Source organism: Typopeltis vanoorti, chromosome 12 (assembly GCF_054136105.1).
Source record: "Typopeltis vanoorti isolate ZY-2024b chromosome 12, IOZ_Tvanoo_1.0, whole genome shotgun sequence".
Lineage (NCBI taxonomy): Eukaryota > Metazoa > Arthropoda > Arachnida > Uropygi > Thelyphonidae > Typopeltis > Typopeltis vanoorti.
The window spans coordinates 82733298-82750207 of record NC_143560.1 but is presented as its reverse complement, the minus strand read 5'-3'; the positions used below and the strand labels follow the sequence as shown (position 1 = coordinate 82750207).

The following is a 16910-nucleotide window of genomic DNA, read 5'->3' as shown; positions in this document are numbered from 1 at the left end:
TTGGTTTAAATATTAAATTATTATTGATGTTCTTCTTTCTAACTTTATAAGGATTTTCATTTGACATTTTTAATTTGAAGTTAATGACAGCTAATTTTATTGTATAACTAATTGCTTAGTTTCTTTGTTCAGACAATAAACATAAGATTTTCTATATTTTGTTCTCACAGCTGGAAAACAGTAGTGCTGGTAAAAATGCTCAGCAACTTAATTTGCTGTCTAGTTATTATCATCTTAATCACAGATTGTAACTATATATTGTTGAGACAATCATATGAGTTAAAGTATTCTAATGATTCAGTAATCTAAACCACCTATACATGATATCTGCCAGTGATTGGTAGAGTGCCAATCACTGGAAGATATTTTGTGGTGTTCTTTGCCTTTAAGGTTGTTCACATATACTGTCATTAATTGCTATATTGTTGTTATGTTGATATAAAATTTAGAATGAAGCAATTTCAATTATAATGAATGACTTTGTTGTAAATTATCTGGAGTATAAATTAGTTCCACTTATCCATTCTTAGCATGATATTCAGAAATTAACAGCATACAAAAATAAACAGAACACTGTTAATATTTAGCCCTACATTAAAACATACAATAGTCAATCTTATTTTTTGATATAAAAATTTTTGTGTAATATTTCAGGCCAATGATATTCTTCTCTTTAATAAGATGCTAACTGCCCACGAAGCTAAGGAGCGTGGTTTAGTAACAGAAGTATTTGCACATGATAATTTCCAAGAAGAACTTGATGCACGACTTAAAGACGCTGTACAGCTTTCTAAAAGAGTAAGGTCATTTTTTACCATAAACATGATACATGGGCACACTTTGTGTATTAGAGAATTACAGTATCTCTATGATGCCAAAAAACAGTATCTTAACTGGCATAAGATATTGTTTGCATAATAATTTACATCACATAATATGTAAGATGATTCTAATTGTAGACAGACATATAAAACGAAAAGTATACAATGTATTTTTTATACTTCTTGACATTTTATTGTATAGTTATATTCTTTGTTAATAGCAAAACAAAATGAAGTTCCATTGCCATATTTACATTTTTTTCTTAAATTATTAACAGCAATGACAAAACAACAACAATTATATAACGAAAAAAAAAAAAAAAAAATATATATATATATATATATATATATATGGGAATAAATTTTTAACTTGGGTATATTGTATATTAGGATAACCAAGCAATTTTATATGCTTGGTTATTTTAGCTCCTAATCCCAAGTATGCAAACAATTAAGTTTGCGCCTGAAACAAAGTTCAAGTCTAAAGATGGTACAACACCAGGCAACTCATTGTAAAGGTGGTTAAAGCTTTGATCACTATTCTTAGTATTTTCCCATAATGTAAAGCACATCTCACTAGAAGATGTATACTGCAATGCATTATGGGTGGGGTCACTACCCATAAGTTAAAAATTTATTCCCATCAATATCTCCTCCAGAGATTTTTATTAAAACTTAATACACCTTGTTGCAACTTATATAGGTAAAGTTGATAAGGCTTTGTATTACTAAAACCTTGGTATTTAGGGTCTAGCTACTCACTGAGGAGACCTCAAAAAAGGTCGAAACCGGTCTGGGTAGTGACCCCACCCATAATGCATTGCAGTATACATCTTCTAGTGAGATGTGCTTTACATTATGGGAAAATACTAAGAATAGTGATCAAAGCTTTAACCACCTTTACAATGAGTTGCCTGGTGTTGTACCATCTTTAGACTTGAACTTTGTTTCAGGCGCAAACTTAATTGTTTGCATACTTGGGATTAGGAGCTAAAATAACCAAGCATATAAAATTGCTTGGTTATCCTAATATATATATATATATATATATATATATAAAATCATGAAAGGGAAGGAAGAGTAATTAAAATCATTTCCTGCACATAAATACAGGTAGATTCCAACTAAAGAATGCTACATAACATGAATTTTACATAAGTTGGATTTAACCCATCCTTCCCATTAATCACACTCTACTGATTACATGTTTACAGTATCTATATAAGTTTTGTTGCCAGCAAATGTTGGTCAATTGGTAGAGCCTCTGCTACTAATGGCTCGCAAAAAGTTAAGCAGGTTTGAGCATGGTTAGTAGTTAGAAGCAGGACAATCGTTCAGTGATGTTGGCACATTCTTCCTCAATGAGTCTTTGGACTCCCTGGAGGTGTTGCATAATAATAATAATAAATAAATAGCACATTTTAAAGGTTATTTCTGTTAGTTTCATTCACAGGATGAGCATACAGATTAAATTTAAATATGTAATTATTAATGAAGTAACATGATAATATCTAAAGAGAATGAGAAAACAGAAAAAATTTTAAAAATAATTAATTTGGCCATTCAACCTTCTTTATGAAATTATCAAGAGATGACAACAGCAAACCAACTACTATTTGCTACAAAGGATTGAAAACATTCTGGATATTTTGATTTTATGTCTCTTCCAGAAGACCTACCTTCTGGAAGGCAGAAATCATCTGAATTATCATTAATCTTAAGGGAACTTTTTTTTTTGGATTTGGTGGTATTCTGTTCATACAGTAAAGAATTTTTTCATGTCATAAATAGCAACAGAAAGTTTTTCTTTTTGTCATTATTATTATGACCTTATTCACACAATTGATACATAGTCAAAAGAAGATATCATTCAAACGACAATATGACTGGTGATACAGAACAATTCAAATTCTATCCAAGAATCTTGAGAATTGTCTGTCAGGTTCATCATATAAGGTGTGTTCAAAAAAAGACCCAACTTTTGCTATAAAAACTCATTGCTCATTTTACAACATTTTAATTATTGTCCCCCTTCGAAGTAGTCCCCTCTATTGGCAATACACTATTCCCAACATTTCTTCCATTATTGGAATACTTCCTGGAACGCATGCAGTTCTTTTATTGCATTTTTCTGAATCTCCTCTATGGTTTGGAAACAACGTCCTTTAAAAGTGGTTTTAAGTTCGGGAAACAGGAGAAAGTTTGCTGAGGCTAAGTCCTGAGTATAGAGTGGAGAGAGCACAACGGATGTCTGATGTTTTGCCATATAACTGCAGATGAGGAGCAACGCGGGAGCTGGTGGTGAAACATCCATGTCTGGTTTTTCCACAATTCAGGCCTCTGCACAGCATCCCTCAAATGTGCTAAAACTCCTGTTACAACTCTGGTACAAATTCATAATGGACAATGCCTTTCCAATCAAAAAAACACAAACAACATCACCTTGATCTTTCACCAACTCATCCTTGCTTTTTTTTGGTCAAGGAGACCCTTTCCCCACCCACTGCGACAATTTCATCTTGGTTTCAGCATCATAGCTATAAACCCATGTCTCATCTCCTGTTATGATGTTCTTAAGAAAGTTTTGTTTTCATTACCATTTGCATTCACAAGCAGTTCCTGACTGATTTCAACACTAATCATTAATCCAACAAACAGCTTGTTCACGTGCTTACTTCAGCGGATGTAACTCACTGACTAATGCTCATAGCAGAATGGGACAAATGGCAGTTTGTTGTCAAAACTTGCTGCTAGGTGTGCTCAGTATGCATGCTCTCTGTGTCAGTTGGTGCGCTATTTAAAAAGTTCGGTCTTTTTTGAATACACTTCATAAAATATGGACTGTTCTGAGTAGTGCCTTTTTTTTTGCAAATCATACATGGTCAATTCGTTGATGTTTAATTCTTGTAAATGGTTGGTAGCTTCTTTGAAATTGCACCAAATGCACTGATAATAACTGGGATAATTTTGGTGTGTTCAAGCTGCAGCCAACCAACTTTGATTGCCAGATCTCGATATTTAGTCATTTTTTCCAGTTCTTTGTTGTTGATGTTATCAGTGGGTACTGCAATAATCCAAACTTGGTGATGTTGAATAATTGCAATGTCAGGTCTATTATATTCTAAATGCTAACCAGTTTGTATTCTAAAGTCTGAAAATTTTTGTTCGTTTTCCAATACTGTCTCTATTTTATGCTGCCACCAGTTATCAGAAGAATGAAAACCATATTTTTTATATACATGCAAATGAATTATTTTGGCCACTTGATCATGGCAGTATTTATAATCAATTTGGGCTATCTTGCTGCAGGCGCTGATTACATGCTCTACAGGTTCATCTTTCTGATTACATAATCTGTATTTTGCTCTTATTACTGATGTTCTCAATTTTTGCTTTTATTGTATTAGTTTGTAATGCCCATTCTTGAGAAGCTAGAATAAATCCTCATTATTTATCATTATTATTATTATTTAGAGAGCCATTCAGGGAGTTAGGAAGACCACATACTATATGCACCAGATGTCACACTTGTTCTTGAATTCATTCATGCTATTTACACACACAACATTCAAGGCAATCCATTCCAATCATGCACCACTCTATGAGAGAAAAATATAGTCCTCATCCCCTTCTTGGCAGCATTCATTCTCAACTTCCAAGGATGCCCTCATGTCTCTTCCCCACTTACCATAAAATGAAAAATTCCATCTACTGAAATTCTGTTTAACCCTTTTAGAAGTGTCTGCAGTTTACAAATTTTCAATCTGTCTTCATAATCAGTATTCTACAATCCTGATGTCATTTTTGATACCACTGTATCAGAATCATAACAAAAACCAGGAGACCAGACCTGCACACAGTACTCCAAGTGAAGTCTTATCAAGGCCTTGTAAAGAACCTAAATGACACTCTTTTCCTGGTTATAATCCATTGTTTCTGTTCAATGAATTTGCCAGTTGAAGTATCTGAGTTATAGAGATTTTTACTTGATAAGGTAACCAGGCTTACACAGAATCCCCCAACTTGGAGGATCAGGGTATCTTCTTATGTGAATATTCTTATCATATGTAACCACCAAAAAGAAATAGTTTTCAAAAATTATTTAATAATATTGTATTAATATTAATTTCTAGCACACGGGAACAGTTTTAATTGGTAATCCACCAACTGTTATGTACTTTGAATTGCTTGTTGTCTACACTGATGATGTACTGTTAATTTCAGTACAAAATATTTGTACTTTTATTTCATTAAAGTTAATTACTGTGGTTATCATGTAATTTATTTACATGATACCATCTTTAAAGGTACCTGTGGCATAACTTGTGACAGAAAAGTATGTAATCTTTTCATTCCAAAGTGCATTAGCTTACATTTTGCAACATTAAATTGAAAATCCTTTGCTCATTGCCAATTTATTTTAATTATCCTGATATCTACATCACCTTTATCAACTATTGTCATCTCCAGTTTTGCATTGTCAGCAAACAACTGAATATTCTCCCTTCAAATCTTTGGCCATATCATTAATGTACCAATTAAATAGTGGTCCTACAACAGATCCCTGGGGCACTCCACAAAGTTATCCTCATTTGCCTTGATTCCACTCTACCATCTTCTGATGTTTATCTATCTGCCACCCCTCCCCCATCCATGCAACCAACCTCCTATCCATTCCCATTTACACCAACTTATGTAACAATTTTCCCATGCAATATTCTATCTGCAAAGGCATGTGATAGTCCAGCAGTGTCATGGTATAGCCATTTCCTTATCCAATTGTGCTGTCACCTGATTATAAAATTTTAATAAATTACTAAGACAGGACCTGCCTCTTACAAAGCCATGCTTCTCCTGTAAAGTATCGTATTCCTATCTATCCATTTCTGACTTTTACCTTGAACCAATTTTTCTGATACTTTAACCACCACTCCAGAGATACCAAAGGTTCTGTAATTTGCTGCTTCTGTCTTGGACCCACCATCATATAATTGAATTATTTTAACTTCTTTCGACTCCCTTGGAACTGACACTTCATTAAACAACTTCATGGGGCACTGCCAGTTCGCTTGCACATTCTCATAGCACATGAGCTGACATATCATCCAGTCCCACTACTGTAATCTCATTGATATTTTTCAATATGTTGAGTACCTACAGTTCATCTACCTCAATTCTGACATCAGTAATTGCAAAGTCACCAGCTGGATGCTACCCTTGCAAAGTGATCACTTATTAACTCAACTATTTCTTCTGCTTCTATCACTTTCCTACCATTACAAATTGAGTAAAGTTATCCAACCATAATCATTCTTTCTCTTTTTTTCTACCTAATGAAAAAAGACTTTTGGATTTATTTTGGCCTGCTTAGCTAATTTTCTCTCAAAATCTGATTTAGCTTTCCTTACCAATAGGATATAATATACTGAAAGCCATACAAATGAATGGGTGTTAGAAAAGATTAGTAGAACTTTATGGCTCCATCAGGATATTGACAGAAGAAAGTTAAAATATTTTGGACACATTGAAAGGATGGCTTCTCAGAATAGTAATAGGAGGTAAAGTTTCTGGAAAAAGAGGAAGGGATAGACCATCAATAAGATGGTGGATGGATGATGTGTGGAGTGACTGATCTTCAGAGAGTTGAAGCCTCCAAAAAAGCATACAACAGGACTACATGGCGAGGCCTGCTGTGGCACATCACCGAGCATCAGATTGACCATACAGCATCTGTGGATGCCCAGTGAACATATGATGATACCATGCTAGTTATCCTTCTTGTCTACACTTGTATTGCTCGTGAGCATGCTGCTCACCTGATTTGTTTATATTTCTTCTACAATGCTTTCTTTTTTTGCAGCTCCTACTTTACACTGCTGCTCATCCACTTAATTCCTACTCGGTTTATCCTCATAACCCTGGGTATGCAGTCTGATCCTCTCTCAAACAATCCTGGATCACTTCACATGCGCTAAATGACATTCATTCCATGTAGCTTCTTATGTCATGACACTGCTCCAAGTTGCCACCTGAGTTTGTTATAATCGCCAGCTTTGTGGTTCCACATAAAACTTTCTTTACTGAAAATTCCACATGTTGAGCAACCTCCCAGGAAAAAGACTACATGGTCACTTTACCTGATCAGAGGTAGAGTTGCTACTGCAGTTATAGATAGATCTTCTGATGCAGTTATCAGATCCAACACTCTTGAACCTCTGGTCTCCCTTCCTCACGTGCTGTTTCAGGGTAATTATCTCTTTTTAACTGTATAAATTCCATTTCCATCTTGCCATGTGCTCTTTAGTCTTCCAATCTATATCCCCATAGTTGAAGTCTCCAATGTAATTGCTTGGCCTGAATTCATTGTGCTAATCTACTGATGCATGTCATCCATATCTTCTTCTGGACCTCCAGGTCTATAGCAGTAATAAACAACATATTTCGTCCTATTTGCCTCTATCTCACACCAAAGCCTCAAAAGAACCATTTTCTTCAGATCTACAATCCTACTTAACTTTTTGTTGTTGTTGTTTAAGTTCTTCAGCCATCATTAATTATACACCTCCTCCTGTCCTTTTTCCCTCTATTTTCTCTGAAAATACAATATTACTTACATTCTGTCCCTGTAACTACATCATTCTCTGTCAATCAGGTCTTGCTGATACCAATAATTTTTGGCCAAGTTGAGCTGATCAATGCCAAAAACTCCTCTCCTTTATTTCTGATACTTTAGCAGGCCATGCGCATTGCATTTCCACATCCCTTCAGCTCACAGTTACCCTTCCATAATGTCATATCTACCCCCCCATTCAGATTTATTATTATTATTATTCAGGCCTCCATGGAGTCAAAAGACTCATCGTGGGAGGTCCTTTCTAAGAAACACAAGTCTATCAAGACTCATCGAAGGAGGTCCCTCCTAGGAAACACAAAGTCTATCATACCACTTCTTAAATGCATTGATCGTTCTCACTCTCACCACTCCATCAGGCAATGCATTCCATGGTTCAACCACCTTCCATTCTCACAGTTTCCTTTCGTAATTTCCAGGGATGGCCCCTTGTCATGACTCCTTTCCACTGTTCAACCAAGCGAAAGAACTCCCCACTGTCAACCCTGTAACCACCCCTCTCAACAGTTTAAAAGTCTCAATCATATCACCCCTCCTTCTTCTATCCACCAAACTCTGCAGTCCACACTCCCTCAGCCGATCCTCATAACTAACATTGTACAGTCCTGATACCATCTTTGTTATCTGCCTTTGTACCCTTTCCACAGTTAATTTATCCCCTTCAAATCCTGGAACCAGATCTGAGAATAATAGTCAAAGTGTGGCCTGATCAGAGTCTTATACAACGGAATGATGACCATTTTATCTCTGCAGGTCAGTGTCCTTCTCATTATTGCAGCAATCCTCTGTGTTACCTTCACTATTTTGAAACCTGAGAAATTGTACCCTTCACAATTAATCCTGTACTCATACTCATCTATCCTAGGAGTGGCTATTTCCACACTGTCATTCCTGCTTTTATGCTCATTTGTCTCAATGCAGCTAGAAACATGCTTTATTGCTTCTTCCTACTATCTCTAGTTTCCTTGATTTTGCACTTCCAAACTCTCACTTAACTACACTTTCTCAAACATCTAATCCTAAAACCATTCAAATTCAGTCCATCAGGCATATACAGACCTTTTTGTCCAACAAATTCATTCTACATATCTATAAACTACACACCATTCCTCCTGCATTGTTAATACAGACAGCAACATTTCTTTATTCCACAGAAATTAATATTGTGATGAGTGGTTTCGTGACAGTAAAATTAGTCTTATTACTTATTGAACAGTCCTCATACTAATATTTCCTTACTTTATCTTCTCATTGACTCATTAGCAATCATTTGTTTCAATAATGAAATACCGTGAGTTGGCATAATAAAATAAATAAAAAATCAAAAGGATGCAAGCACACACATATACAATATAAATTTAGGAAGAATTAGCAGATTTTTAAATGTACATAGGCTGTTCAATAAGTTATAAGACTATATTTATACAGAAAACAGATTACCTTTAATCGTCATCATTTAGATGGTCTTTTTCAAAGTAACTACCGTGAGACGCAATGCATTTGTCCCAACGTTGCGTCCACTTCTTAAACACATGTGAAAGTCCATATTTTGAGAGTTCTTTCAAAACTACCTCCATAGCTTTTACACATGCTTTGTTGCTTTTGAAATGGCGGCCTCTTAGTGGTTTCTGGAGCTGAGGAAACAGCCAGAAATCGCATGGTGTGAGATCAGGACTGCATGTAGGATATCTGTTGTGGTAGGATATCTATGTTGTTCTTCTGCAAAACGTCCACTACACAACCAGCAATATGTGGCCTTACATTATTGTGGTGCAATAAGAAGCCATTCTTCAGTAACGGACGCTTCCTTTTGACTTGCTGTACCATTGTCCGTAAAACATCCGCATAGTATGAGTTGTTTACAGTATTCTCAGGTTCTACAGCGTGTTGGTAAACAATGCCTTCGAAGTCAAAAAACATTATGGTCATAACTTTACCAGCCGATTTTACAGTTTTTGCTTTCTTGGGGGTAGGCAAAGATGGATGCTTCCATTCACTGCTTTGTTGTTTCATTGTAGGGTCATAGTGATATGACCAAGCTTCATCTGCTGTAATGATGCATTTTAAGAAGTTGTCGCCTTCTTGTTCCAGTCTTTCTTTCCATTCTGTGCACACATCCACTCGATGCTGCATTTGCTCCAGTGTCAAGAGTTTGGGAATCCATCAGGCACAAACACATTTCAGTCCCAAATGTTCAGCTATGATTGAGTGAACACTTCCCACAGAAATATTCAGGACAACATGTAGCTGGCTTACTGTAATTCTGCGATCCTCCTTGATGATAATCACTACTGTGTTGATCATTGTCTCTGTGATGGACGTTGAAGGTCTTCCCTCACGTTCAAGATCTTCCACATTTTGCCTTCCTTCCTTAAAAGTTTTATGCCAGTGAAAATCACTTGCCCTCGACATTGCTTCATCATGGAAAGCTTCGCATATCATGTTAAAAGTGTCCGATGCTGATTTTTGCAAATGCACACAAATTTTAATCGCATAACGCTGTTCCAAGGATGCTTCCATTTCGACGACTGGCCGTGGTTTGTAGGAGTGCCGTAACAAGCTTGTGTTTAGTCACGTGACACCCTGGCATATCAGCCCATATACGCCATCTACCTCTTTTGTTAATACAGACAGCAACATTTCTTTATTTCACAGAAATTAATATTGTGATGAGTGGTTTCGCGACAGTAAAATTAGTCTTATTACTTATTGAACAGTCCTCATACTAATATTTCCTTACTTTATTTAGTTAGCTTACCTTAGCTACGCAGGCGGTACTTTTTAGAATTGACTGTTATTGTTTAATTGCCATTCTGTGATCCTGTATTGACAATGCCATGACACTTAGCCAAAAATTGTACATGATAAAGTTTTTTTATGTGAGTTTTCCTCTGTTTTTATATTTCTTTTGGTCTGTTGCAATTGTGGCCCTTCTTCTCAATTCTGTCCTATGATACTGAGGCAGCAGACTCACAATCTTTACTTTTTTCCTTTTTCAACTTTATATTCCCCCCCCCATTGCATATTTTTTAACTTTCAAATCATTTATGCCTGCCAAAACAATCAACTCTCACTTCTTCCTTCTCCAAACTTATAGCTTCATTAACATTCTTTTAAAAGGATACCGACCTGGTTGGCCACATGTTTAGCGTATCTGCTCTCCAGCCAAAAGCTATGGATGTTTGTGATTGTCTGTGAAAATACTACTAGTGGTGGTGGGCAGTAGATGCCGTTGGTGTAGATTGATGCGGTTTGTTGTAGTTGGTGGATTGAGTAATGGAGACGGAGAGTTGTAGAGTAAGTGTCCTCCCTTGATGAGTCCTTGGACTCCTTGGAGGTGTCATGTAATAATAATACTAATGGTATATGGCCTGATCATTGTTTTGTACAATAGAGCTGTAACTTCTTTACTTTAACATATCAATGTCCTCCTCATCATTACTATAATCTGTTGCATCACTTGCAAAATTCTAGTGAGGTGATGTGTATGTGTAATTCATAAGTAATTAAAATATTGAATTTCAATAAATTTTCTCATATAAAAAATTCAACGGAAAATAGTTTACTTGAAGTACAATGATCTTATCTCCATCTGCTGCCATCTCATGATCGTAAACATTAATGTTTGAAATAGTATGCGTTTTACTGTCCATTTTTTTTGAGCTGCAATGTCAGAAACCCAAGTTTCTGGGTGAGGGGGCGGGGAGCCTGTACCAAAGATTGATTAATGCAAGAACCAGCTGAAAAGCTACCTATTAGGTGATTTTTCTGGATTATGTAAAAAGATAAAAATGTGTGCTGTAGCTTTGTGGAAATGGTGTTTGCTTCCATAGCTCCATACTTCCAGGAGGAGAATATAGGCTTGTTTCTAGTCACTGATAAGAAGTACTTTTCTAGGTCGTTTTTTTCGGCTGGTTCTTGCATTAGTCAATCTTTGGCACTCCCCCCCCCCCAGAAACTTGGGTTTCTGACATCACAAAATGGACAGTGGAATTCACACTATTTCAAACATTAATGTTTAGGAAATGAGATGGCAGAAGTTGTCTATCATTCTCTCTCTCCCCTGATACATATGAAATTGTTGATAACCTTGAAGTTGGCTGTCAGTGATGGCTAAGGGTGTAGACTGGTTTCTAATATTCTAAAGTTAGTTAATTTTCTAAAGCTAATTAAGTCTAAAAGAGCTCTGCCTATTCCCATTTTGAATAAAATGATTTTAGAGGATTTTTTAATAAATTAAAAAAAAAAAACCTTGGCCCACCCACAGTACCAAAGTATTAAAAGGTTGCAGCTTTTCATGAGTGAGAGTCATAAAAAAAAAGTTAAGGTTGCTTGTGTGATAAAAACTGAAGTTATCATAAGAGTCTTGATCTCTTTCCAATTCAGATGGTTTATGCAAAGAATTTCTCCTCACATGCATATAATACCTTATTTCAGTTACCAGGAATGGCCTTTCATTCTTATTCCATCCTCCATCTACCCTCTGAAAATTTTCTCCTACATCTATCTGGTTAGCTCATATCAAAAACTTATTCATCTCATTCATATCATAATGTTCCCTTCTAATCCTATTTTCCAGGTTCTGCAATCTAAACTTCGTCAGTCTGTCCTTGTAATTCACATACCACTGCCTAAAATAATCTTCATCACCCAACTTCCCATCCTTTCCAGGATTGTCATAACTATCTAAAAACTAGGCAATGAAATCTGCACGCAATAGTTCAGATGCAGATGTCAAAGCTTTACACAAAGAAACAACTCCTCACTATAGTGAGGAGTTAGCAATGATCTTCTGTATTATCTTCATCACCTTGGTAATGTGTTTATGGAACCTCTCTGTGAACTGTCATTCTAAAGATCCTTATTTCTTCTCATATGATGGTGTTATGTTTTCCTTCTCCAAAAATAAACTGATTATTCATCCCACCAAACAAGTCAGAACACATGCATGACACAATACACTATCCTCATAGTCTTAGTTGCTTCAGCTATAATTCTAAACAACTTATCCAACAACATGATTTCCACTTCTTGCAGAAGAACTCCATAATATGGTACATAACTCTATACATCTCTAATTCCAAAGTGTAGAACTTGCACATAACACACTGTGTTATCACATCTGTTCATATCATTAGTAAAAATAAGTTCTCCAGAAAGGTGTGTTTGGCTTGGAAGAAGGGAAGGAATAACAGAGTTTGGTATTAACAAACAGGAGCATCATACCAATATCAGCTTGCTTACTCTGAACCATTTTTCTGAAACAAGTTGTAATGAGATAAAAAAAAAATTGCAAGGTTATTACAGTCAGTCACAATTTCATCTTACTGAAGCTCATTCTGCTTTGTGTGCACACTGTAGTGTTGAAGGTGGGGGGGGGGGGGGGGTCATGTCAACTTTATTCTTTATGTACAAATTCGCTTCAGCATACTGAAAGCACAGGTATCCAGATTTTATTCTATGCTGTTTATTTTGAAGTTGAATTCAATACAACTTCCACATGAAAAAAAAAAGTTTTTTTTTGTGATCTCAAACTAAAGTTTAGCACATCCTTGACATACATTATTGATAAATTTTAAGAGACAATAAAATGAAAAGAGGAGGAATGTTCCAGTAAGATGAAGAAACATCTTACTGGATTTCACTTAAAAAGCATTGTAGTAAATGCTTTTTAAGTGAAAAAAAAACATGTACAAACTGAGTCTTTCACATATGTAAAATATTTGTGTATCTTATATAAAGGGTCATGTAAGGAAGTGAAAAGTAGAGTTTTTGAATAGAGTGTGGTGAACGAGTCTAATGTCCCAATGCTGAATGTGTTCATGAGGAGGTCCAATATGTATTGTGGTCTGCAGAGATTTTAGCCTCCCAAAATGAGTCATGATTTCATGAAGGCCTAAAATACAATAAACAATACTATTTAAAAAATAATTATTTATATGTATATTATACTGAAATTCAAGTTTGATGATTTAAGTGATATAACGGTTACTGGGGGGGGGGGGGGAATAAATGTTTGAGAGAAAAAAAATTTTAAATAATCATGCAAAATACAATTCTTTCATTGTTGCACAGTGATTAGCATTCATTATGGTAGAATTATGGAGACAACTAGGCTGCTACAGTGATAATTTTTATTTAAAATAATTAACTTGAATATGCACAGTCAGTCCTCAACATAAGACAGGCTTCCATTCTGACGATTCTGTCGTAAGTCAAAACTATAAAGATATGTTAACAATTAGCATTCCTGCATGCAAAATATGTAGGTCTGTTATTTGCTAACTAAATTTACCCTTTGTTTAGAGCGAAATAATACAATATGTAAATTATGAAAATTCTCTGTTTAACTGTACTATAAGAAATAATGAAACATGAGTATACAGAGCTGTGCACTTGCAGGAAAATAATCTACTGAAACAGTAGAGTAAGAGTAATTCTTTAAAGCTGAGGCTTTGTTAATTGAACAACTCACTGAAGAGGCAAGGTAGGCTAGCTAATTAACAATTTCTTAAAATTCAGGAATTGCAACAAAGTTTTCTGACAATGGGTTCACTAGATGCATTACTTGTGGAAGGTCTAGGCTCGCCTTCAGGGGATGAGGTAACAGCAGGAGTGGGTTTCTTTAAAAATTTGCCATTACGTCCTTTTGTTTTCCTGCATAAATTTTGCATAGCAATTACAGTTCGCTCCATTTCCTCAAACAACCAAATACATTATTAATACAAGCCTCTATCTTTTTTTTTCACTATAAACATTTTTGGGAGACCCAATGTCCACTTGTCTTTTTTTTTTTTCCCCTTCTTCTGCACTTCTACCTCTAAGGTCTTCATTTGAGCTCTTCTTCCAAAGCTACCAACACATGCTGTATATCTTCATTGTCTACCTTCAATTTAGCTAACAGTGCTGTCTTCAAATCTCTTCTAAAACTTTGTCAAATCCTATGAATGTATAATTTTCAGCACATTCTTCCAAATCCCATTCATATGCTGTGCCGTAACTTCATAACATGCTGCATTTGTAAAATATAATACCATATTCCAGAATTTTCTGACCCTCAGTAACAACAATAGCTTGAGCAAAAGTATTTCTTAAATATGCATTGATGGTAACAATAACACCCTGGTCCATGGGTTGCAGGAGCGAGGTGGTATTCGGTGAACATGTTAATAGGATGTCTGTCGTAAGTATGAGTGGTTATAAGTCATACGTCATAAGCAGATGACTAACTGTATACACATATATGTACACACACACACAAAAGAGACACCAGACAAAGCTTCATTTTTAATCAACTGTTGACACTAGCCTGTGCTCTGGTGATGGACTATCTATCTATCTATCTATATGTTCACTGGGCATCTACAGATGCCGTACGGTCACTCTGATGCTCGGTAATGTGCCACACCAAGCCTCGCCATGTAGTCCTGTGGTTTTCTTTTCTGGCAGTCTCAACTCTGAAGATCAGTCACTCCACACACACACACCATCCATCATTCTCATTGATGGTCTACCCCTTCCTCTTTTTCCAGGAACTTTACCTTCTATTACTGTTCTGAGAAGTCCCCTTTCCATCCTTTCTATGTGTCCAAAATATTTTAACTTTCTTCTGTCAATATCCTTAAGGAGCCTTAAAGTTCTACTGATCTTTTCTAACACCCATTCATTTGTACGCCTTTCAGTATATGATATCCTCAACAGCCTTCTGCAACACCACATCTCAAAAGCAGATATCCGTTTCTTATTTGACTTCTTTAGGTTCCAAGTCGCTGTTAGAAAAACAACTGCATCCAAAATCCTCAACTTTGTTCCCATGGAGATAGATCCATCCTTCTAGATTTTAAACAGGTTTCTGACTGTTGTTTTAGCCATTCCTAACCTTCTTCTGATGTCTTCTGAACAGCAATTCTTCACATTAATAATGGATCCCAGGTACTCAAACTTGCTGACTTCCTCAATTTAATGTACTTTAATGTCTCCATTAAAGTACATTTGTTTCTCAAGAGCTTCTTTGTTTGTATTTCCTTTGAGAATTATAATCTTTGTCTTGCTAGGATTGAGTTGAAATCCTCTGCTATTACTGATCTTGTTAACTTTGTCATGGTGAGGGACAGATAAAATTTAAAGCAAATAAATAAATAGAACTCATGTATAAGTACATACATCAATGGATATATGTTTGAATTTAATTCTCTGAAGTCCTGTTAAGTGTTGGCCTATAAATGGAAGTGGAATTCGCCACAAGAAGATGGAAGAAGAATGTCGGTGCCGAAAGATAAATTCTTTCTGGAGGTATTTAGCGTCAATCAAGTCATTCTTTTTCCATCATTGTATTTATTAGTGGAGCCTCCATAGCTCAGTTGGTATAACGAAGTCCTTTGGGCAGAAAAACCTGGGTTCGATTCTTGTCCATCACTCGAGGAACCTTTATCTGGTCTCTTTTGACAAAAGGCGAGTTAGATGGTCTTGTATGGAGGTAGATGGTTTTTTCATCCAGAAACTCGGGTTTTTTTGTCCCTCAGAACAGGCAAACTGGCCCACACACATCTACAGATGTAAGACACTCCAGGAATAAGGATTGACTGAACTATTCTGTGGGATTTCTGGTTTTGAATCATAACAGGCCACTAGGCCTAATACATAAAAGGAAGAAGAAGATATTTATGAGTGTTTGTGCAATTAACTGTAAGGGTAGGATGTTTAATTTTCTGACATTTAAACGTTTAATATTTGTTTTCTTGTACACTGTATTGTGTGGCATGGCGCTGATGCACAAAACAATGACAGGCAATGTTAACATGCATGAAATGTATGGCCTTTGCAGAATGAATGATTTTTAGGAGAATGAAAGTGGAGAATGTGTTTGTCTAAAATGTTTCATGAGTGAATGCCAGAAGTGTGAAAAGAATAAGAAGAGTGATAGTGGTGAGCTGAAATTATTGCATTATCACACATTTTGTGTTTCAAGCAGTATGAGTGACTGTACAAATGACATGGTGGGAAATGAACAGAATGATCAGAAGGTAACGAAAAAGATAGCACACTTACATGGAGTTCTTCACAGAACAAAACCTGAGATTGAGTGGTTGGAGAAGAAATGTCTGGTGGATGGTATGACACAGATTCAAAAGAAAGGGGAGAGAAAGCAAATCACCCACTCCACAACTCTCTGTCTCTACTACTCAATCCAACTACAGCAAACTGCAACTACCATCATCGTCTACACTAATGCCATCTACTGCCCACACCATAGTATTTTCACAGACAATCACAAACATCCATGTCCATGGCAGGATTCAAATCTGTAGCCTTTTGGCTGGAGAGTGGATACACTCACCACTCGGCCAACCAGGCCGGCAGTTAAAGCCAAAAAGAGTAGAAGTACATCACAGGGACAGGGATTCAGAGAAAAGTTCATTTGAAGCTATCTGAGATGAGGCCAACAGACTAAATATGTA

General features: G+C 36.0%; 1 protein-coding gene across 4 annotated transcripts in view; it reads left to right on the top strand.

The window, feature by feature from the left end:
* LOC150100943 (enoyl-CoA delta isomerase 2-like) overlaps window positions 1-16910 on the top strand; it is a 384225-nt gene that overhangs the window by 347498 nt on the left and 19817 nt on the right. For all 4 annotated transcript variants that reach the window (XM_090401230.1, XM_090401231.1, XM_090401228.1 and 1 more), the window contains one exon: window positions 655-798. In XM_090401230.1, coding sequence (XP_090257356.1) covers window positions 655-798 — 144 coding nt within the window. The remainder of the gene's footprint in view (window positions 1-654; window positions 799-16910) is intronic.